The 22,923-nt window shown below is 37.8% G+C and overlaps 1 protein-coding gene across 2 annotated transcripts in view; it reads left to right on the top strand.

Annotated features, from left to right (window-relative positions):
- The window catches only part of MYO1F (myosin IF), a 57,099-nt gene that overhangs the window by 27,773 nt on the left and 6,403 nt on the right, over positions 1 to 22,923 (top strand). For both annotated transcript variants that reach the window (XM_063455864.1, XM_063455865.1), the window contains exons 5-20: positions 1,722 to 1,811; positions 2,022 to 2,153; positions 2,856 to 2,990; positions 3,929 to 4,061; positions 4,973 to 5,169; positions 9,309 to 9,389; positions 10,585 to 10,671; positions 12,722 to 12,808; positions 13,444 to 13,611; positions 13,952 to 14,037; positions 14,480 to 14,561; positions 14,889 to 14,995; positions 15,088 to 15,186; positions 15,573 to 15,717; positions 18,400 to 18,514; positions 22,075 to 22,244. In XM_063455864.1, the coding sequence (XP_063311934.1) occupies positions 1,722 to 1,811; positions 2,022 to 2,153; positions 2,856 to 2,990; positions 3,929 to 4,061; positions 4,973 to 5,169; positions 9,309 to 9,389; positions 10,585 to 10,671; positions 12,722 to 12,808; positions 13,444 to 13,611; positions 13,952 to 14,037; positions 14,480 to 14,561; positions 14,889 to 14,995; positions 15,088 to 15,186; positions 15,573 to 15,717; positions 18,400 to 18,514; positions 22,075 to 22,244 (1,914 nt within the window). The remainder of the gene's footprint in view (positions 1 to 1,721; positions 1,812 to 2,021; positions 2,154 to 2,855; positions 2,991 to 3,928; positions 4,062 to 4,972; positions 5,170 to 9,308; positions 9,390 to 10,584; positions 10,672 to 12,721; positions 12,809 to 13,443; positions 13,612 to 13,951; positions 14,038 to 14,479; positions 14,562 to 14,888; positions 14,996 to 15,087; positions 15,187 to 15,572; positions 15,718 to 18,399; positions 18,515 to 22,074; positions 22,245 to 22,923) is intronic.

The raw sequence follows: 22,923 nt of genomic DNA, 5'->3' as shown, positions 1-22,923 counted from the left end.
TAATATTGCATGATAATGACAGTGAAACGTTGAACGGTTCTCGTGTAGTGGGATTTTGTACTTGGGGCATCCAACTAATATTACCATCTGCTTAGGTGATTTCCAAAGTTCAATCCTGAGTTCTCTGATGTAAGGGGCTCTGGAGGGAGGACTCAAAAAAAATCTGCCTTTCACAACAAATATATGCTTTTAGAGAGCGTATGTTTCACCGTGCGTTTTCTATAGGCAGTATGATACACCATCACTAGGGAGGCAAGTAATAGAATGATGTATAGACCTACGTAAAGGAGCACTTCAAGCACCATAGCCACTTCATCTCAATGAATTGATTATGGTGTCTGGAGCCCCCAACCCATCCTGGTGTAATCTTTCCTTTTAGTGTTAAACCGTTAAACATAAAAGTTTAGCTTGAACAGTAAAGTATTGTCAGTAAAGGGCTGAGAGTGTCAACTGGCCTCCCATTGCGGGTTAAGTTAAAAATATATACGTACCTTTACTTTCATTAATATGAGAACTACCAGTCAGGGATAGGATAAGAACTATGTAAGTTCCATCAGACTCCCTTGATTGTAAAACACCTTTCCTCCAGCTGGTGTATGGATTAACAGACATTTTATATGTATGTCACTATCTTTTACGTGGAATTCCTTTACATGGTCAGAATAAAGTTCCACAAAACAAAATAATTATCACCACATTCTTAAAATTTAGTTGATAATGCTCTAAACCCGTGGTTGCAAGATCATTCCTCACGCCCCACCTACTAGTCGAGGATTTAGAGATCACCTGGTTGTGTTTAAGATGTTTTTTTGTTTGTTTGTTTGTTTGTTTGTTTGTTTTTAAAAACACCTTATACACAACTGGGTAATCCTTAAATCATGGACTGCTAGGAGAGAGTGAGGACTGGATTCAGAACCACTGTTTTAAACCATGGGACACCAATATATTAGACATATACTGACATTGCTAATATCTAGAGGGTTTTATCTTCCACATAAGAAATTCAGTTAGATTAAAAATGTTTCCCCTTGCTCCATAATATTAAGTCTAGAATTCAGGAGAAACACTAGGTTTAGTGTAAAGACAGTGTTACGGGGTGAAGATTCCAAGGTTGATACTTTCCATCCATTGACCTGATGACTGTTGGCCCTTACTGTCTCTAAAAGGTCACAAAAAAGGACCAACAATGCCAGAATTCAGGCTTGCCCTTTCACTCCTACCAATTACAACAAGAAATATTATGTCTAGAATTATATATAATATTAAGTCTAGAATTCAGGAGAAACACTAGATTTAGTGTAAAGACAGTGTTACGGGGTGAAGATTCCAAGGTTGATACTTTCCATCCATTGACCTGATGACTGTTGGCCCTTACTGTCTCTAAAAGGTCACAAAAAAGGACCAACAATGCCAGAATTCAGGCTTGCCCTTTCACTCCTACCAATTACAACAAGAAAGCGGGTTGACCAAAAAGAGGTCCACAACAGAAGAATAACTTTCCATTAAACTCTGAACCATACCTGTATTGTTGAGTATATTCGTTGAAAATGTAACCTGGTAGCTATATGGTCATGCCCGTGGCACTCAGCAAATACCCAAAGATGAGAGATGTCTAAATGTATTCTCCATTGTTAAATACTTTTCATATATAAAATGACTTGGTACCTAATTTGATTCCTCTCATAGTCTTACTCATTGAGTTTGTTTTTTTTAATCCCTAGCATGTCAAAGACATAATTCTCCAATCTAATCCACTGCTTGAAGCATTTGGCAACGCTAAGACCGTCAGGAACAACAATTCCAGCAGATTTGTGAGTCAATCGTCCCCATTAATGTATACACATATATTTTATATAATAAAGTGGAACTTGTGAATATTATGAAACTGAAATATACTTTTTTGGATTTTGGGATCACTCAAACCTACCTAGTTTGCATAGTCCGTAGGTTTGAGTGATCCAAAAATTACTGAAAGTAATGGTGTATACATACAGCTAACAAGTATGTACCTCCTCTCACAGGGTAAATATTTTGAGATCCAGTTCAGCCGCGGAGGAGAGCCAGATGGAGGCAAAATTTCAAACTTTCTCCTGGAGAAATCCCGTGTGGTTAATCAAAATGAGAGTGAACGCAATTTTCATGTTTTCTATCAGGTGACTAGCATGCTTTTTACAGCTCTCATCCGAAAACCAAATATTATGTACATTGGATTTTCTTGTCAACCTATTGTTCAAGTATAACAAACACGTGAATTCCAAATTTCAAATAGCTGAAATTGAAAAAAAAAATCAGTAATACTTTAAGTTTCGCCTACTTTGACCTCAAATTTTTTATTTACTTTGAAATGTATAAAAAACTAAAAACAAAACAAAAAACCTTCAGTAGTATATTCCCAATGCCAGTTGGGTGTCTAGTGCACTAGGACAGGCTGTAGCACAGCAGTGAACATTTTAGTACTGGCATATGATGTGCCTGTTGATACCAACCGGATTAAACCGGATTTAAAGTAAGGCAGATACTTATGAATCGGAGGTATGAGCTTATCCATGAGGTGGCCATATACTATTTTGAGAATAGCCACAGCCATAGAAGGGATGTTGTCTCGCAGCTTTGGTTGTGCTAGAGCCCTCTTGGATGTCAGGGTAATCTTGTTCACAAATTTCCGTTCTTTGGAGAGCTTGTTGTGTTTTTGAACAAAGAAAATCACACACCTGCTTTTCACTTTTTTTTATATTAGTATTTTTAAGCGACAAACAGATGGTAATTTTGGTGACACCCTAACGGAGCTTGCAGTGCATGCCAACGCAGTTCACCACAGGACACAAATGTTTTTTGGTTTTTTTTCATATTTGCAGCTCATAGAAGGAGCATCGCAGGAACAAAGGCAGAACTTGGGTATCATGTCAGTTGATTACTATTTCTACCTAAATCAATCGGACACTTATAAAGTGGATGGAACAGATGATAAGAGTGATTTCTCCGAGATGCTGGTAAGTCATATTTATTTATTTCTTAAACATTCATAATGCTTGTAATAAGCCACCGTTTTTATCATGACTTTAAATGCAAAAGAAGAATGATTGCAGCACAAGTATTATGTTTATTTTATTTCTACGTTGCAGATGTAATTTATGTATATAAATTGTATTCGTGCCCCCCACAAGTTGAATCGATATGGAAATTAATGGCAAAACTTGCACATAAGTGCTGACACAGTTTAAAATTTGTCATATCTAAACTGTAAGAAAAAAAAGCAATGTCTAGTCTTTTGAAGAAGTAAAAAATGTGATAAATGTTTCAGCTAGATATCACACCGCTTTTAACAAGATAAAGTAGTGTAACAATGTGCAACCTTTTATTGTGACATCAAAAGTGGAAATATTACTTCTTAGATTTCTTCTTAGATCAGCAAACTGTTATCCAACATATTAACTATTTTTACCTGAATATTAAAGGTTGCTCCAAGCACAATGACCACTTCAGTGACTTAAAGTAGTTATGGTTTTAGGAGTCAGTATGTGCCGTGTTTCACCTTGAAGCACTGCATATACAGAGATAATTTTAATTGTATGCTGGGGGTTAGTTTCACCCCCGAAAAATGAAACTTAAGCAGCCCAAGACTCTTTCTCTATGAGAAACCTGTGATTGAACCACGCGAGTTCCATGAGACGTCAGATGGAGGCGTAAAAGTCAGTGCCGAAAGCTTTGCCCGGCGCTGAATTCCAGGTAACTTAAACTTTGTTTTTGCGGCTTATTTTATCTCCCATGAATATCACATAAATTGATTTAATGCTGCAGATTTGTTTAGTTCATTACCATCACATGGTACATTCAGACATGCTCATAAAATGTAATTTTATCCATTTTCTTCCCTCTTTTGCTGGCTTTGCCTCTTTTCGTGGAATTTGCCTGACCTGCTGAAACTCAGAATGCCATGCAGGTCATTGGTATCAATGGGGAAGCACAACAGATGGTCCTACAGATTACTGCTGGTATACTGCACTTGGGGAACATTAGTTTCCTGGAGCAAGGAAACTACGCCAAGGTGGAAAGCCCTGACCGTAAGTCGTTCTGCTTTTGTGTTTAGAGAGTACGTACATTAGACATGCGTGGAGGAAAGATTCTAGATAAAATAATTTGAAAGATAAAAAAGGAAAACGTCCCAGCACAACTTTAGCTTTTGTTAACAACAAATTGATGTGATTAGTTTATTTTAAAAAGCAATCACATATACAGTATATATATCCATACATACAGAGACACAGAAAACAAGGCTATATATTGTGGAAAGACTTAAAGGGATACTATAGTGCCAGAAAAACAAACCCATTTTCCTGGCACTAATGGGTTAATAGCTGTCCCCCCACTCTCCCCCTTGGGGTCCCCTTCCCGCAAGGCTGAAGGGGTTAAAAACTCTTCAGCCACTTACCCGAATCCAGCGGCTATGTCCCTTGACGCTGGCTCAGGCTCCGCCCACGCTCCTCCCCCGCCGATGTCAGCCTAATGCACATGCACGGCAATGGCCATGAGCGCATTAGACCTCCTTATAGGAAAGTATTATTCAATGCTTTCCTATGGAAAAAATCTGACACTGGAGGCCTGTGAAGGTGTCCAGCTTCAGATAACGGACCAAAAGTCCGTTTGGATTCCGGAAGCTCTCTAGAGGTAGACAGCCACTGAGGGCAGACTTAGAGCTGAATGTAAACATTGCAGTTCTCCGGAACTGCAATGTTTTATATTGCAGCACTAAGTGAAACAGGGTCACAGCATCCAGACAACTCAATTAGCTGAAGTGGTCTGGGTGCCTACAGTGTCCATTTAAAGCTTAAAACAAGTTACACAGTTACATAGTTTGTTATAAAATTAACCAGATGCAATAAACTTTGCGATTAGACGAAAGAAAGGGGTTGCAGTGTGAAGGGTACAATAGTTATGTTGTAACATTGATACAATTCTCTGTGTCTTTTTTCAGACTTGGCCTTTCCTGCCTACCTGCTGGGCATAAACCAGGACCGCCTCAATGACAAGATCACAAGTCGTAAGATGGACAGCAAGTGGGGGGGACGTTCTGAATCCATTACTGTCACACTAAATGTGGAGCAGGCCACTTACACACGAGATGCTCTCTCCAAAGCCCTCTATGCAAGGGTCTTTGATTACCTTGTCGAGGTACGCAAACTAAGATGCTGACGTATGTTAATGACTGGTTGTTTTATGCATATGTTAAAGGAACACTATAGTGCCAGGAAAACAAACTAGTTTTGCTGGCACTATAGGGTTATAAGGTCCCCCCTCCCTTGGAGCCCCCCTCCCGCTGGGCTGAAGGCTCCTCCTTCTGCAGACGTCAGCTCCGAAGAGGAGACAGCCACTAGAGGCTGGATTAACCCTCTGAAACTGCTATGTTTTCTGCTGCAGGGTTAACACTAGGGGGACCCGGCACCCAGACCAATTCATTGAGCTGAAGTAGTCTGGGTGCCTATAGTGGTCCTTTAAACATTTGACCATGGTTTGTTTAATAATGGTGCCCTAGGCAAGTACCTGCAATATTGTATAGGAAATCTCTCACTACTGCTCTCAAACCGATAACCTGTTGATCTCAACTACACAGAGGGAATTCTCTATCAAAATCCATCATTCAAACAGCTTTTGCTTAGCTTTAATACTGAACTTACTTATGTTGGTAACATTTTTGGTGTTTAAACTATCTGAAGTTTAATAAATAGTAATACACTATAACTATTGGAGACTTCTCTGTGTGCACTTACCTTGAAGTGTGAAGATAACAAAATAGACTTAAATGAACACGATAGTGTTAGTAATACTGTACTGTAAAAAACGGTATTACTAACACTGTAGTGTCCCTCTGCCTCTGCGGCCCCCCTTAACTGATTATAATGTGGAGGTCCCTTGGGGCTGGATGGGGCTCCTCCTCCTGCGCCGTCATTGTGATGGAGGAATCTAATGCACCTGTGTGGCGGACGCTCATTAATGCTTTCCTTTGGGGATTATCAAGACGCTGGACATTCTCATGTAAAGCGTGAGAACGTGGAGCGTCGTTTCACTGAGGTAAACTCTGTGTGAATCGAGGACACGCCTCTAGTGGCTATCTGAAAGATAGAGGCAGTCTAGACCACTAGAGGAAGTCTTGACCCTGAAATGTAAATATTGCAGTTTCTCTTAGACAGGGTTAAGGGGCCAGGGGCACTGCTACTTAATCTCCATGAAGTGGTCTGGGTGCCTATTGAGTCAGTTTAATGAAAATCCCACAGAAGGAAATTAAAGAGCATATACCCACCTAACCCTATGATTTATATTGTATTAAAAAAATATTCTTTATTAACTATAGTCCAAATTGTAACAAATTAGGCTATAATAGTGATGTTTTGCCATTAGGATTTTAATTTGCTAAATTTTATTGTTTAATGAGTAAACCCTATGATTGTACTGTGTGCGCTTTATTACAAAACAGTAAAACAGATTTTATTTTAATTTAATTTTAAAGAATAAAGTAATGTACATTAGGTTGTTAGACCTCCTAGCAGTGGTGGATCCAGGGGGGTAGGGACAATGGGGCAATTGCTCCACCAGAGAGCCGTTGCTCTCCCCTGCAGGGCCGGTGCTATCCAAGCGCTGGCCCAGCTATGTGCCTTCACAGACCTGAGGGGATCTCCACTCCGGCTCACAGGCACATTGCTGACAGTCAGCAGGGGAAAGTGAGAGGACCCGGAAGCTCAGCCTGCAGTTTCTCTGGGTCCTCCTCTCGCGAGCACGGAGCTTTGCCGCTGTTACTGTGGCAACGCTCCGGATCTCGCGAGAGTGAACTGTAGGACCGCCAAGGCTTCTCCAACAGACCACCAGGGATTGAAAAAGATCCCCCCTCTCTGGCAAAGGTAAGAAGGGAGGGGGGATCTAAAGATTATTAATTTTCTATAAAAAAAAAAAATATATATATATTTTTTTTGTCTTCCCCCTGCCCCCACACACACAAAAACTTTCACATTCACACACTGCCCCGCCACAAATTTCCCACCCCACACACTGTACCCCTATCACACACAGTAGCCCATGCACACTGTACCCCCGCACACACACTGTACCACACACACTGTACCACACACACTGTACCCCCTACACAGACACTGTACCCCCTACAAAGACACTGTACCCCCTACACAGACACTGTACCCCCTACACAGACACTGTACCCCCCACACAGACACTGCACACCTCGGACACAGACACTGCACACCTCACACACACACACCTCACACACACACACACTGCACCCCTGTCAGGGATCTTACCTGATGTAGAGTCCAGTATGCAGAGATATACGCTCACCCTTGCAAATAAACACAGACCAAGGTGACCAGGTAAGAGTTCACCTGGCCTGTGAGTCTGTGCACGGGGGCTGTGCAGGACAGGCAAGGACAAGCAGAAGAGTAGTCGTGGAAAGTCAAAGTCAGGGGAAGCCAGAGGTCAGGATAAATGAAGATATAAGCCAAGGTCGGAAGCCGGAATCAGTTTGGAGAACACTGGATCAGGATACAATAACAGGAACCAAACAGCAGAACCAGAGTCAATGAACTGACAAAGTTCCCAGGGTGAGGCAGTGCTTATATCCAGCTAATAATGCCCCTATCCTGGCAAACACCTGTTAAGTTGTCAAACTTTTCTAAAATGGTTTGACTACTTATTCTGGGAGGGCACCATGGCACTCCAGGCACCATAACCACTACAGAGAGCTGTAGTGGTTACTGTGCCTGGATTGTTCCTTTTAATAATCTACCAGTGCCCCTTCTGAGATTAGGTTCTGGATCCGCCCCTGCCTCATAGTGAATTATTGTGACAATGATAAGGGCCTTACTTAATCAAGGATAACACAGGTAACAAGTGAACAGCTATTCAGTATGAGTGAAACAAGTAAAGAAACAAATGACAAGAGCCACAACTGGTGACGTTAGGTATAAGATATGAGAGGAAGAAGAGAGACAGAGATTAAAAATGTAAACAAAAAAATTATTGTAGACAAAAACAAAGAGTGGAATAGCGCTAAGTCAGAAGAAGGGGAGGCAGCACACCTAGATGGGTTACTCTCTCCTGAGAACCCAATGAGTGAATTAATACTCAATTATGCAACCAAAGTAAAACTAATAAAATAATATAAAATCATATATATATATATATATATATATATATATATATATATATATATATATATATATATATAAATTAGGCTATTATCCACATCCGCCTGCAATGTTATATCTCTTGTCTTTATAAAGACACTTGCAGCTCTCAGGCCTAGCTCTCTTGCTTTATCCCAGGGCTAGAAGGATCCTGTAGCCAGCAAACAGGTCTAAAGACTCTGTCACTGGGATCCCAACAAATCCACACAGGACACCCACTCCTAACTCCCTGGCGCACCCTACTGTCTTGTATTGTTGTTTGTCCTCATTGGGTTCTCAGGAGAGAGTAACCCATCTAGGTGTGCTGCCTCCCCTTCTTCTGACTTAGCGCTATTCCACTCTTTGTTTTTGTCTACAATAATTTTTTTGTTTACATTTTTAATCTCTGTCTCTCTTCTTCCTCCCAATGAGGACAAACAACAATACAAGACAGTAGGGTGCGCCAGGGAGTTAGGAGTGGGTGTCCTGTGTGGATTTGTTGGGATCCCAGTGACAGCGTCTTTAGACCTGTTTGCTGGCTACAGGATCCTTCTAGCCCTGGGATAAAGCATATATATATATATATATATATATATATATATATATATATATAATTATTTTATTAGTTTTACTTTGGTTGCATAATTGAGTATTAATTCACTCCTTGGGGCACCCTACTGTTTTGTATTGTAATGAATTATTGTTATATGGAGAGAAAGATCAGAACAGAAAGATCAGATTTGAAGTTATTATAGTGATGTTTCAGTAATAGGTTGGAAGCTACTTCAGAAGTTATCTGGACATTCCTTTAACTATGCATTATGAAGGAATGCCTGCTACCAATGTTTTTTTATGGGAAGACCATTTGAGAATTTATTGAGGTTTGAGCATTTGTTGAAACTACCAACAAAGGACCTATCAAATGTTTTGGGGAGATGTTTTTGTAACACTAATCCCTTCTACATAGATTTCTATATAATGAAATAAAATATTCCTGATTTTTGTAAGTGTATTTTGAAACCAACTCTAATATACCCATTTCTGTTCAACACTTCTGCATGACCTTTCTAATCTACAACACATGACGTATCCCACTTGGACCTTTTGTACCCCAAATTTTCTATTTTGTTTGTTCCCTAGGCAATTAACAGAGCAATGCAAAAACCACATGAAGAGTACAGCATTGGGGTTCTAGATATATATGGATTTGAAATTTTCCAGGTGCGTTACTTTGTTCTTCATACAAAAACAACAAAAAGCAGATTGGTTTGGTATGACAGCTCAACGATGAGCCTTATTTTCTACCTATTGAATAAGTCCTTGATAGATAAACTTAACTTTTCACAATTAATATAAATATATAGTATCTATCATCTATCTCCTGGCTAATGCATGGCAGCATCACAATAGGGTAACCGCCACCGCTTGGATGTTTAGGACAGGAAATTGAATTATTAAAATCCGTCCTATTAGATAGGTTCTCCAAATTTTTTATTTGATGCTCACCAGACAACCTTTTGAAACCGATCAGTCAGAAGAGTTCCCTCTTACTTGATATCCAGTACACACACCCTTTTTGAAGGTGTTTCCATGGGTGTACCCCTTTTATTGGAAAATGTTCTGACGTCACAGGAACAAGCATCTAATCAGACTTTATGGACATAAAATATTTCATAGATCCCGGGAGGCCCAAGCTTCTTCACAAAAATTGTCCTGTCCACAGAGCATTTTGTAACTGAAAAAAATCGAAACTGAGTGTGTTCAGCATGTTTGATGCATAGTTTATAGTTTTGATGCATATATAAGCACATAGCCCAACATTATTTCGCCAGTTATTATGCCTTCCCTTGATTAAAGTCTGTACCTTAATCATTAACATTAAAAACTGTAACTACAAAACGTTAACTTTAACCTAGAAATAGTTGTCCTCTCAGTATTGTCAGTATAACTGGATTAATGATTCCACTATAACACGTGTTATTTCAACAATAGGATATTTTTACATTCATCAATGCTACATAATGCCCTTAGAATGAGACAGCTGAGTTTAGAGTTGTTCACTTGACAATGCAAAAGTTGGAATGCATCAAGTAATGACTGGAGTATCACTCTACACGATTGTACTGACATGAAACAGCTTGCCACATTTTTACTGTAACGTTTCTTAATACATATATACATGCACACACATTTATCCATTTAACTCAAGGGCCCTCTACGCATTTCATGCGCTAAAAAACAATGTTTGCAGACTTTTAGGCGTACGTGTTTATTTTCTGTTTTTCTGTCGTTAATGTCAGTAAATAAAAGGAACAGTCAATGTATCAAACCTTACCTTCTTTCATTTGTATAAGAAAAGTTTTGTTTTTGTTTTGTTTTTTTTATTTAAATGCTTCATATTTTTTTTTTCACCCAGAAAAATGGATTTGAACAATTTTGCATCAATTTTGTTAACGAGAAACTTCAGCAGATATTCATCGAACTAACATTAAAGGCTGAGCAGGTGACGTGCCCGATTGTGACCCTGGGACTGTTGGTTCTAGGATTTAATGAGGCTTGTACAAAGGAATTGTTAAGGCACATTGGCCTACATTGGTAGCAGATGTACGGAGCATTAAGGGTTCTGTTCAAGCAATTAAGATGTCGGACAGGGTCTTGCTGACAGATCTGATTACAACTGACTATATATATATTTTAGATGTAGATCATTTTAAAATAAGTTACAATTTAACTTCTAGACTGTATGCTCTTTTGAGCAGGGTCCTCATAAACCTATTGTTCCGGTAACATTTTGTAATTATCTCAGTTATTGTTAAATTTCTCTCTTTATCGTTTTATAAAGCACTGCGGAATAAGCTGGCACTATATAAATGCCGTTATTAATAACCGTATTTGTGCATGAGTCTTTCTTCCAGAATTCAGAAATAAAATCAAATATAAAAAAAATACTAAGCATGCAATAACATTACCTTTATATGTATCTGTATAAGCATGTAGCTCACATGGGTCAGAACCTACACCAGGCTCGAATGGTTGACCAGTTGTTGGAGAGTAGATCTACATCACAAAAGATAGTGTCTCCATGGTGCAACCTTATATATTTTTCAGACCGCTATAGACTCCACATCCTTTAACCCCCTTAAGGACCAAACTTCTGGAATAAAAGGGAATCATGACATGTCACACAAGTCATGTGTCCTTAAGGGGTTAAAGAGGTAGAAGAATCATGTTGCCTGGGAGCATCTATAACTCACATGATGCCAGATTAAATCAATTCATTAATCATGACTTCTATGAAAGTCTTGCAGCATCTTCCAGATGGTACTTTTCATGTTCCTCTCAAATGCCACAATACTCTTAGAAAAAGCATTCTCATTCACTGATGCCTATGGGTTCTATATATTTACATACGGTAGGTCCACTGATGGGCATGGTTTCTTATATTGCTGCAAAGGAGATGAGTTATCTAAAGGAAAATTCTCGCCTATTTGCGAAAGGCCTTTTAAAGCTGTCTATGTCCACATACTATACGTGAGCAATTGTGAGTATCAGTTGTAGGACATATAGGATGACAGCCAACTGGTCGATGGGGCAACATACAGCTCTTTTTTTTTCTTACATTACCACTCCACCAATCCTGGAGTATTTTAGTGCACATCCCTAACTACAAATACAGTAGTATTCTAGTACGTCCGTGAAACCTAGTGAAAGCTAAATGTACACTTCTTGGCCGAATAAGTTGATATTATAATTATAGAAACTTTTTTGTGTAGTAATCATAATGGATCATTTTGGAGTTTACTATTTGTTAATCCTGGAATAACATAATCTACATTTTTATTTACCATTATACTCACTTGCAGAATAGTAATAATTTACACAATTAAAGGACCACTATAGTGCCAGGAAAACATACTCGTTTTCCTGGCACTATAGTGCCCTGAGGGTGCCCCCACCCTCAGGGTCCCCCTCCCGCCCGGCTCTGGAAAGGGGAAAAGGGGTAAAACTTACCTTTTTCCAGCGCTGGGCGGGGAGCTCTCTGCCTCCGATCCTCCTCCGTTCCGCCCCGTCGGCTGAATGCGCACGCGCGGCAAGAGCTGCGCGCGCATTCAGCCGGTCACATAGGAAAGCATTTACAATGCTTTCCTATAGACGCTTGCGTGCTCTCACTGTGATTTTCACAGTGAGAATCACGCAAGCGCCTCTAGTGGCTGTCAATGAGACAGCCACTAGAGGATTTGGGGGAAGGCTTAACCCATTTATAAACATAGCAGTTTCTCTGAAACTGCTATGTTTATAAAAAAATGGGTTAACCCTAGCTGGACCTGGCACCCAGACCACTTAATTAAGCTGAAGTGGTCTGGGTGCCTAGAGTGGTCCTTTAAGCTGGATTTTTTGATAACATTTAAAAACAACATTTTTTAGAGCTCAGGTCGTGATATCTGCTCTTTACGTTGTGCCTATTGTACAAAATTCCATTTAGTTGCAAAAGATATTGTGTAATAGTTTACATGTTTAATGATTCCACACTAATCTTTGTTATATTTTCACAGGAAGAGTATGTGTCTGAAGGTATAAAGTGGACTTCCATTGAGTATTTCAATAACAAGGTGGTGTGTGACCTGATTGAGAACAAACTGGTGAGTATAAAATGCACACAGTAATGCCTAAAGGGGGCAAAGGTTAATGGATACAAAGCCTTAAGCTACAATTAGTGTCACTCAAAGACAGTTTTTGTAATAAATGAAGCACAATGGCCAGCATAAGCTTGTTTCGCTTCAGTGGCATCATTTCAATAAGTGACAGCATTAAAAGTCTAAATCCCAGGGAACTACCAATCTGTGACACTCCGGCATCTATTGTACAAATCTTTAATGATAATTTTAAATTATTTAACTATTTTTTTTAAATATGATATAATATTCAGTCTCAAATATTTCATTATATATATATATATATATATATAATATATATATATATATATAGAGAGAGAGAGAGAGAGAGAGAGAGAGAGAGAAATGGGGGAGAAATAAAGGGGGGGTCAAGAAAGAAAGAGAGGGGGGGAATAAAGAAAGAGAGAGAAAGAGAGAAAGAAAGAAAGAAAGAAAGAAAGAGAGAGGGAAAGAAAGAAAGAGCTAAAATAAACAGGCATAGCATGATAGGACCCTTAGCTTCTATGTGGGCTCATCGTAACCATCTTAAATACATGAATATCTGTGTTAAGCTTCATTTACCAATATTAATCAGGATGAATTTTTATTGAATGTTCTTCCAGAATCCACCAGGTATCATGAGTGTGCTGGATGACGTATGTGCCACCATGCATGCCACAGGTGGGGGAGCTGATCAGACCCTATTACAGAAGCTTCAGGCCGCTGTGGGAACCCACGAACATTTCAACAACTGGAACTCTGGTTTTGTTATACACCACTATGCTGGGAAGGTACACGACCTCCCCCCATACTTGAGATACAAAATTAGAGATATGTTAAGAAGGTCTTCCTGGGGAAACGTTTTCCAATTCAGTCAATAACATACGGAACAGCGTGTGTAAGGTTAAAAAAAGAGAGAATTATTTGCATTACATAATATTCTAGAGTTAAAGTGTATAAGAGATGGAGTCAACATGTTTATGAGGTTCTATTAGTTAAGGTAGAGTAATGTAATGGGTGGATGTTGGGTTTAAATTGAAGGACAGTGTTAGTATATGATTTGATTTGTGAGTTGACATGTGGAATTAGTTGTGTTATTTTCATCTCTCTTTCTCTCTTGCCTTCAATCAGGTCTCTTACGATGTGGAAGGCTTCTGTGAAAGGAATCGAGATGTTCTGTTTAATGACCTTATAGAACTGATGCAGAGCAGTGAATAGTAAGCTAGAGTTCATGTACATAATATATTTCTTTCATTCATCAAAGTCCTTTATGATTCACATTTGAAAGCTTACACCTAAGCATTCTTCTTCAATTATCTGCCATTCATTTATTTTCAGGGTTTTTTTTTAGGACTAGTAGTTTAACAATGCCATTTTTTATTCTTGCACGTCTAACTGAATTGATGTGTAAGACAAGGTGCTTTAGCCAGTTACGGTACATCCATAAACTGAGAACCAAGTGGTCATTAATATTGATATACACACAAGGTCTGGAGAACAAGCAGCACAATATATTAGGCATGCCAAGTCCTAAAAGATTAAAAAGCTAAAGACAATGATTTTGAAGAACCATGCTTCAATCCTTAATGTACAGCTTTAGTTCTCTTTATTTTCAGTATCTGTTTAATGTTCTGAATAATATGTTCTATCTCTGTCTAGTCAGTTCATTCAAAGCCTTTTCCCGGAAAAACTGGATTCCGACAAGAAAAGTCGTCCAACCACAGTAAGCTCCAAAATTAAGGTGAGTTGACTAATGGACCTTTTTTGGTCCTATGCTCTCAGATTCTGTTATTAGTAGATAAGTAATTTTCTACAAGTAAATACAAATTATGTGAAATTAATTCCTCCAATTATTTAAAAACATTACAACCTGCAAGTTGTTTAATTTTAAATTAATTAATTATTTAATTAATTCAAATCTTATGTGCACCTGAGTGGTTCTTGACTTCTGTGTTTCTCTAAAATTAACAAAACAAAATAGCATAACGAATGTAAATAATAGTTCCCAAAAGGTGCTTTTGATGACCACGCCATTAATTTTCTTAATTTTCCCTTATTGATGCTGTAGAAACAAGCCAATGACCTTGTCAACACTCTCATGAAATGTACTCCTCACTACATCCGATGCATAAAACCCAATGAGACTAAGAGGCCGAAAGACTGGGAGGAAAGCAGGTCAGGGGGAAAGAGATGTTACCATGTGAATATCTCACTATTTATCCTGGTTACATCTGATGTAAATCCTATATAATTTCTTTGAATTCCAGAGTCAAACATCAAGTGGAATATCTGGGCCTGAAGGAAAATATCCGTGTGCGCAGAGCTGGCTTTGCTTATCGTAGAGTGTTCAATAAATTCATGCAAAGGTATACAAATACAAAGAGCACACGTGCTGGATGATGGAGTGTGTGGTAGACTTGTTGTATACATTACAAGGTTACGCTAACCAAAAAACAGTATTTTAGGAAAACAATGGTTTTGGTTAGAGTAAACCTTCTTATCCTGCTCCACCCCTCAAAAAAACAAACATGTAAACGTACCTCTGTTATTCTCTCGGGTACCAATCCTCCTCTGCTGACATAACTCCCCCTTGCTGCCAAGGGAGGAATATATGGGAAAATAGGCTGAGAGGAGCTCATTGGCAGAACGGAGGCACCTTGACTGAAGTGGTCATGGTCCTTGGAGCAACTTTTTAAGGTACTTATTCACAATACCTAGCATAATGATATTATTTGTACAATTTTGATTCCAGATATGCTATCCTCACTCAAGAAACATGGCCACGGTGGAGGGGAGATGAGCGTCAGGGGGTACAGCACCTCTTGAGGTCAGTGAATATGGATGCAGATCAGTATCAGATGGGAAGAACAAAAGTGTTTGTCAAGAATCCAGAATCGGTAGGTTTCTGAAACCACTGTTGTTTCTGTTTAGAATTGACATTTTCAAAGGCTCGAAGCTGCATTTTATGTGATGCCAATTGGGTCATTTTATTTGCAAACTTTGCACATGTTTCTGATATATAGTGTTAATGCATCTATTTGTTACATTTAAAGGGATAATCCACTACCCAATTACGAAATAAATAAAAATCACTGTTTAGTAGATATACCCCAAAACATGCATGCATTTTATTGTGCATTTTATCATTGTGAAAAAAGAGAGAGAAAGAAGAAGCCAAAAGAACACTCTTAAAGGGGGTAACCCGTGTACAAAAGTGATAAACAGCGAAAAATGAGTGTTCTATTTAATAAAATTTAACTTTTAATGATATTATTAATAAATCGTGATGAGAAAATAATAATAAATAAAAAAGGTTATATCAAATTGCTATAATGTATTTCGTCTAATATTCATCAATATATAAATGCACCAATGTATTAATCCTATGATATCAGTTCTCAAAGGGTTAAGTAACCTTGAATGAGGACTTCCAAAAATTGAGGGAGTCCTAAAAATAATAATTATGCAGTCATAGTCTAAGTATTAAGTGGTTAAATAGCCATAAGTAAGGACTTAAAAGGTTGAATAAGTCCAAAACGTTTTAAATACAGTACTATGAATGCTAGTCCTGAGTGCCTAAATAACCATAAATAAGGACTTGAAAAGTCAAATATATAGTACTATGAATGCTAGAATCCAAAGGTTAAGTAGCCATAATAAGAGTTTTAAGAAAATAACTGTATTTCCAAACATGGGAGGTTCTGTTCTAAAGTTTTCAGAAACCTATTCCCAGATGAGTTTGCAAAACCAAATTTTTGCAATCCACAGTGGTTACAGTTCAATAGCTGCTAATGTATCAGTCATTTCGAAAAAGTCTCAATGTTGCATTGTGAAATGTCCGTTATCAAACACAGTGCAACAGTTTTATAGCAACAAAATACACTCTGACTACCCTTATAAAAAAGTATCTAGAGTGCGCTGTTTAACATTAATAAACAGTTAAGTGCTGCAAAGTAATCTCTGTGTAGAAAAATAAATGATAATGGCTATGGGGACAGTTATGAGCTTGCTGATTGTTCAACATATTGAAAGAACAAAATCGCTACAAATCGTAAATGCCGCCCATAGTGTCTAGAATAAGCCATAGTAGTTTCTAAGTGCTCGGGAGCCGAGCTAAATATGGTCTACAAAGATAGAGAAATTATGGTCAGAATTGGTCTAGTAGCTCAGGACCCCCGAGTGCCCCTGACTCGTGCGTTTAGCCCAACACCCCTCGTCAGAGGGGAACCGATGTGTGGGGAGTAACCGGAGTTTTAAAGGACAGTTGATCGTTCTGATAGGTAAGTTCAAAAAACGTCATAGTTCAAGGAACCAATAGGGTAAGTTCAAAAAACGTCATAGTTCAAGGAACCAATAGGGTAAGTTCAAAAAACGTCATAGTTCAAGGAACCAATAGGGAAGATGTGGCGTTAAAGTAATCGGAATGAACCCTAGATGTTAGTCCTTTTAGGGTTTTAACCCTTTATAGTAGACTATAAGGTTTTTTTTTGTATAATGCAGAGTCTTAATGCATAATTATGTGTTTGAAATAAAGAATTAATACTGAAAAAATTATCGGCAGAATATTGCCGATAGACTAACTTCTTTGTAGATGTTAATTAGGGTCCCGGTATTCGAATTTTCCATATATTGGAAAAGATGCATAAAGCATAAATACTTGATGGGTAAATGATCAATCATAAAGTTCTATGACTCCCAGAAATACCGGAGTGTGTTGTATTGTACAAAGATCATCATAATAGATCAAGGGACCATTAGGAAAAAGGTAACATTAAAGTGATCTTAATTAATCACCTAGTTATTAGTTCTTTTAATGTTTTAATTTTATATGATAAACTGTAGGGATTATAATGTAATACAAAGTCCTAGTGGATTTTCTAAATATTCGAAATAAAATGTCGATACTCTGATCCTCCACATGTTGAGAGGTATACCTTAAAACATAAATAGATCTCAAAAAGGGGGAGAGGAGAAAACAACCAAAACTGTATATTTGAGTACAAATGTCTGTATATATCGTGTTAGTGGTTGATTGTCAAAGAGAGAGGAGATGTTACATTTAAAGGGATAATCCACTACCCAATTACGAAATAAATAAAAATCACTGTTTAGTAGATATACCCCAAAACATGCATGCATTTTATTGTGCATTTTATCATTGTGGTTATATCCAAAAATCTGCAGGTCTTTTGTCTGTTGCCAGGGCAAACCCTCCCCTTCATGCCCCACCCAGACGTTCCGTGGCTGTCCAATCACAAACTTCCCAATGCAGCTCAATGAGAACTCTTTGCAAGGCATGTGCTCTGAGTAATTGCTGCATACTGAGTTTAGTTCCACTGAGCTTAACAAACCAGGAAGTAAAAGGTTTTCTGCTTGAGAGCCATGGGGTGTAATCAGGTTAATATATAAAAGTGCCAATTTGTATTGAAATTTGCACTTTTTGCAAAATGAAAAAACGATTTCACACATAAAGTTTTTCAGCAAGTTAAAGTGCTTTAGGGGTCTAGAGTATCCCTTTAATGAATTTCAAGGTCCATTCGAGTATGTTACCATCATACAATTATATCCTTCTTATTCAGCTTTTCTTACTGGAGGAAATGAGAGAAAGGAAGTTTGACACCTTTGCTAGAACCATTCAGAAGGCATGGAGACGATACATCGCTAAGAGAAAATATGAGCAGATGAGAGAAGAAGGTATTTTCAACTCCAATGTGCTCTAGGAATGTTGCCACCACACCAAATATTGTGTATAATTGACAAGCGAGCAAAAAGTTTTGTCAAAATAGACAAACGAGAGGGAAAAAAAAATCCATCTTGGGCCTTGATTTCAAATGATTTAATATTTTTGGATAAACTTTTTAAATTATTATTTTTTTTAAATATAAAAATATTAAACAAGATAAGACATATAAATATATATCAATATATAAAAAAGAAATCAAAATATTAAAACATTTTTCAAAATATTATATCATTTGAAAAGCTTATCTAAAAATATTAAATCCTTGGTTATATCAGGCATTGGTTAATTTGGTCTGAAATTTCCAATCCCCTTTCTAGTTATCCCTAATTTTGGCTTCAACAAATAATCCACTAAAAGGTGGAACATCATCTGGTGTATGTATAGATCTAATTTTCTTTTCTTAGTAGGCTGATTATAGTCAGCTTATTTCTCCTATTTTTTTTATTTTTTTTTTGGTTGTGCATAAGGGTAACAGGCGGAGTTGCACAGCCACAATAGCTGGTGCGCTCAAGTTCGCAAACACGCTTAATCACATGGCAGTAATAACATCGCACTTTTTTTTTTTTTAAAGTAGTTATATAAACAGGATAATAACTTACGCTTATAGAGACAAGTAAAAGTAGTATTTTGATTCTCAGATATGTGTCACTTAGTAGTCACATTAAGATTAAGATTAACAGTCAGGCTAGGACATTGCATTACAGATCATAGCTATACGCTCTAATCTTTGTGTTGGATTATACAGTGTTATGCGTTTTAGTACAGTATGTCTGGTCTGAGCCGCGATTTTAATTGTGCCGCGCTAGGCGGAAGAAAAATAAACATAAAGAGCCGTCCTATAAGGTTTGTGGCAATAAGTTGAGTAATACATATTGAGAAGTAAAGAGTGTAAACTTCACCAGTGAAACTAACTGGGTGCTTAACAACTGAAGGTACTCCTGCGAGATGGTCCGAGGGGACACATTAGGACTATGTTAGCTGTGCAGCTTAAATGCTTCGCTGAGTATGGAAGTGGGCCAGCTGGGGTAGACTATATTCAGGCTGTCCGGAGCAAGCATAAATCCCCCTGCTTATATGGTAGGAACACGTAAGGTCATGGTTAATATGTGATTGGGGGTTGATGGCCTGCCAGGCTTAAGGTAGTAGAGTAAAGTTGTGGTGCTTTCTATTTTGCATATAGCAGGGTCCCAGGTGATATCCTTACAAGCTACCCTCGTCTGCTATGTGGGATTTCCCTGCACATTTCTGGGTACCAATGTTATGTGGAAATTCTTGCTTAGGGATGCTTGCTAAGGAGGCGAGTAGTTGTATGTTAGCCATCGCTTAATATACCACACATGGAGCTCGGTATAGACTCTCATTTTAAAGAAACAAAGGCTACATAATATAAAAAGGAAAAAGGGAGAATCAAAGAAACAGGGAAAGAGGAAAAAAATAAATAAATAAACGGAGAAAAATAACAGTTATGTGCCTTATAAGTATGAAGCATTAGTAGATTAATTATTAAACAAACAGTGGCTATGTGCGTGTTACTGCAGGTGAACAAACCCAAACTTGCCAAACAGAGCAACAAGGTCCCCTGGTGTTCTCCAGGCAAGAGTCCTGTATCATGCTAAACTGGAGCCAATTACCCTATAATTAAAAGGAAATGTGACAATGTATACATTATTGTCTGCAAACATAACATATGGTAATGGGGACATAATATTTAATATTGTTTTGTAATTATTTTGTTTGTTTTATTAATTAGGTTTTTTTTTTAGGGGGGGGGGGGTTATTTTTTTTTATTTTTTTTCCACTCAAAAATAGTTACAAATGCATTCAGGCAGACTTTAGAAAATGCTATAGAGCTTGCAAATTAATTTTTATCCCTCAATATTGTTTTAAAGCATTGGGAGGCTAATGCGCATGTGTGACAAAACGCTGCACTGCGCCAAACAGCAGCTCCTCATAGAGATGCATGGAATCAATGTACCTCTGTAGGGAGCATGCATAGAGTGCAGAGAGTGAAGACGCTGAACGCCAGAACTGACCCAGGAAGCACCTCTAATGGCCGAATGATTTCCACTGGAGGTGTCCCTAGGGAGCAATGTAAACACTGCCTTTTCCCTGAAAAGGCATTGTTTACATTAAAATGCCCATGGGACATACTATACAAACCAGAACAACTGCATTGAGCTATAGTTGTTCTGGTGACTATAGTGTCCCTTTAAAATTGAAATTTATTTTGAATATACTTTGATCTCCTGAGGATTTTCACTTTAGTGGATTAACAAAGAGTAAAAAAAAATTTACTTACAGGACTATTCACTAATTCAGAATTCAGAATTGTCAGGAATTAAAAATGAATTTTAAATTTGAGACCAAAATAACTGAACTGGAAGGACATCTAACTTATAGAATCTTTCCAATTCAGATATTTTATATTAAATTTGACAATTCTCGCCTTAGTAAATAACCCTTTAGATACTTTGATTGCTGTGTTTGGCACAGTTAAAACTGCCAAGGTGGAGATGATGTAAGCAGATGTCCCCAAATTAAACTAGTGCATTGTGGGATACCATGTACATCATTTGGATACCATGTACATCATTTCCTTCTAATGGATGTTTGTGCATAACACATTTATTTGTATATTTTTTTTATTTGTTTGTTTGTTTGTTTTAGTTTATTTTACTTAATAAGAAAAAAGGTAGGTAGGTTGTTCCGAGAAGGGCTACTAAACTGGTTCAAGGATTGCAGGATAAAACCTACAAGGAAAGGTTAAAGGATCTTAACATGTATAGCTTGGAGGAAAGACGAGACAGGGGGCATATGATAGAAACATTTAAATCCATAAAGAGAATCAACACAGTAAAGGAGGAGGCCATATTTAAAAGAAGAAAAACTACCTCAACAAGAGCACATAGTCTTAAATTAGAGGGGCAAAGGTTTAAAAATAATATCAGGAAGTATTACTTTACTGAGAGGGTAGTGGATGCATGGAATAGGCTTCCAGCTGAAGTGGTAGATGTTGACACAGTGAGGGAGTTTAATCATGTGTGGGATAGGCATAAGGCTATCCTACATAAAAAAGCCTAATGCAAGTACTAAGAAAATTGGGCAGACTAGATGGGCCGAATGGTTCTTATCTGCCGTCACATTCTATGTTTCTATGTTTCTCAAATTCTGTGTCACATGAGATACTGAATGTAATCAGTTTTGATGCTTGCACGTGGAGTTAAAGAGCACCAAACTCCATTAGTACCAAAGTACAGATATAGTGACTCTAACTTTACTAAGAAGCAATTATATTACTTACCTTCATGTGGATTTGTTTTTTTATACTGTAGTGTAGAATTTAAAATTCATGCTGTTTGCTACATATTTGATTTTTTTTTATTTCTAAAAGGAACTGGGATAGTAGTTGAAATGAGAATAAATCACCTAACGTACACCAGCACTAAAACCACTAGAGGGGGTTGTTGTGTTTTTTTCAACAATAACATTCTATTTTATTCCAAAATTTTAGCTTCCAATATTCTGTATGGGTACAAAGAACGGAGAAGAAATAGCATTAATCGCAACTTTGTGGGAGACTACTTGGGTATGGAGGATAAGCCGGAACTCCGTCAGTTCATGACAAAACGTGAAAGAATAGACTTTGCTGATTCCGTTAATAAATATGACCGAAGGTTCAAGGTAAGAAATTGATTAGTGCAAGAGATGAGTAATTGCATTATCAACTGAAATGTCATTCTAGACATTTACCCTCCACACACTCATGGGTTATTCACTTAAACGAGAGTTGCCAGGAATTTAAAGTGAATTTAAAATGAGTTTCAATACTTAGACCAAAAAAGTCAAACTGAAAGCATAGTCAACTTGGAGAATTTTTCCAATTCAATTATTTTGGCAATTTTTGCAATTCAATTATTTTTAGATTCCCAACAATTGTTAATTTGGTAAATAAAGCTGTATGTGTGTTCACTAAGCACCATATTTGGTACAGGGAATTTGGCCACTTTGATTTCAATTCAGCCGATAAAATACCTCGGCTGTTCACTGTGTAATTTATTGGCATAACTGAAACTGCATTGAGCCGAATGAGACCCTGCTATTTTCATGTCATATATTGTCACATACATTGTGTAAAATAGTGAGATTCGGTTAAAAATGTAACCAATACTAACTATCAGCTAAAAAAAACAAAACAGAGATGCTGTAAGTTAAAAGCCGGGATAAATACATTTTAAGTTTATAGAGTGTGGGAGGGAGTGAATTAGGGTTAGTCCGGTTTATGGATCCACTTCCCCTGGACTGTATCAAAGGAATAGATTGATTGAATTCAAGGAACACTATTGCTAGGAATACAAAGTTA

Source organism: Pelobates fuscus, chromosome 5, assembly GCF_036172605.1.
Source record: "Pelobates fuscus isolate aPelFus1 chromosome 5, aPelFus1.pri, whole genome shotgun sequence".
Taxonomy (NCBI): Eukaryota; Metazoa; Chordata; class Amphibia; order Anura; family Pelobatidae; genus Pelobates; species Pelobates fuscus.
The sequence above is the reverse complement of the archived record's forward strand: the minus strand, read 5'-3'. Positions and strand labels throughout refer to the sequence as shown.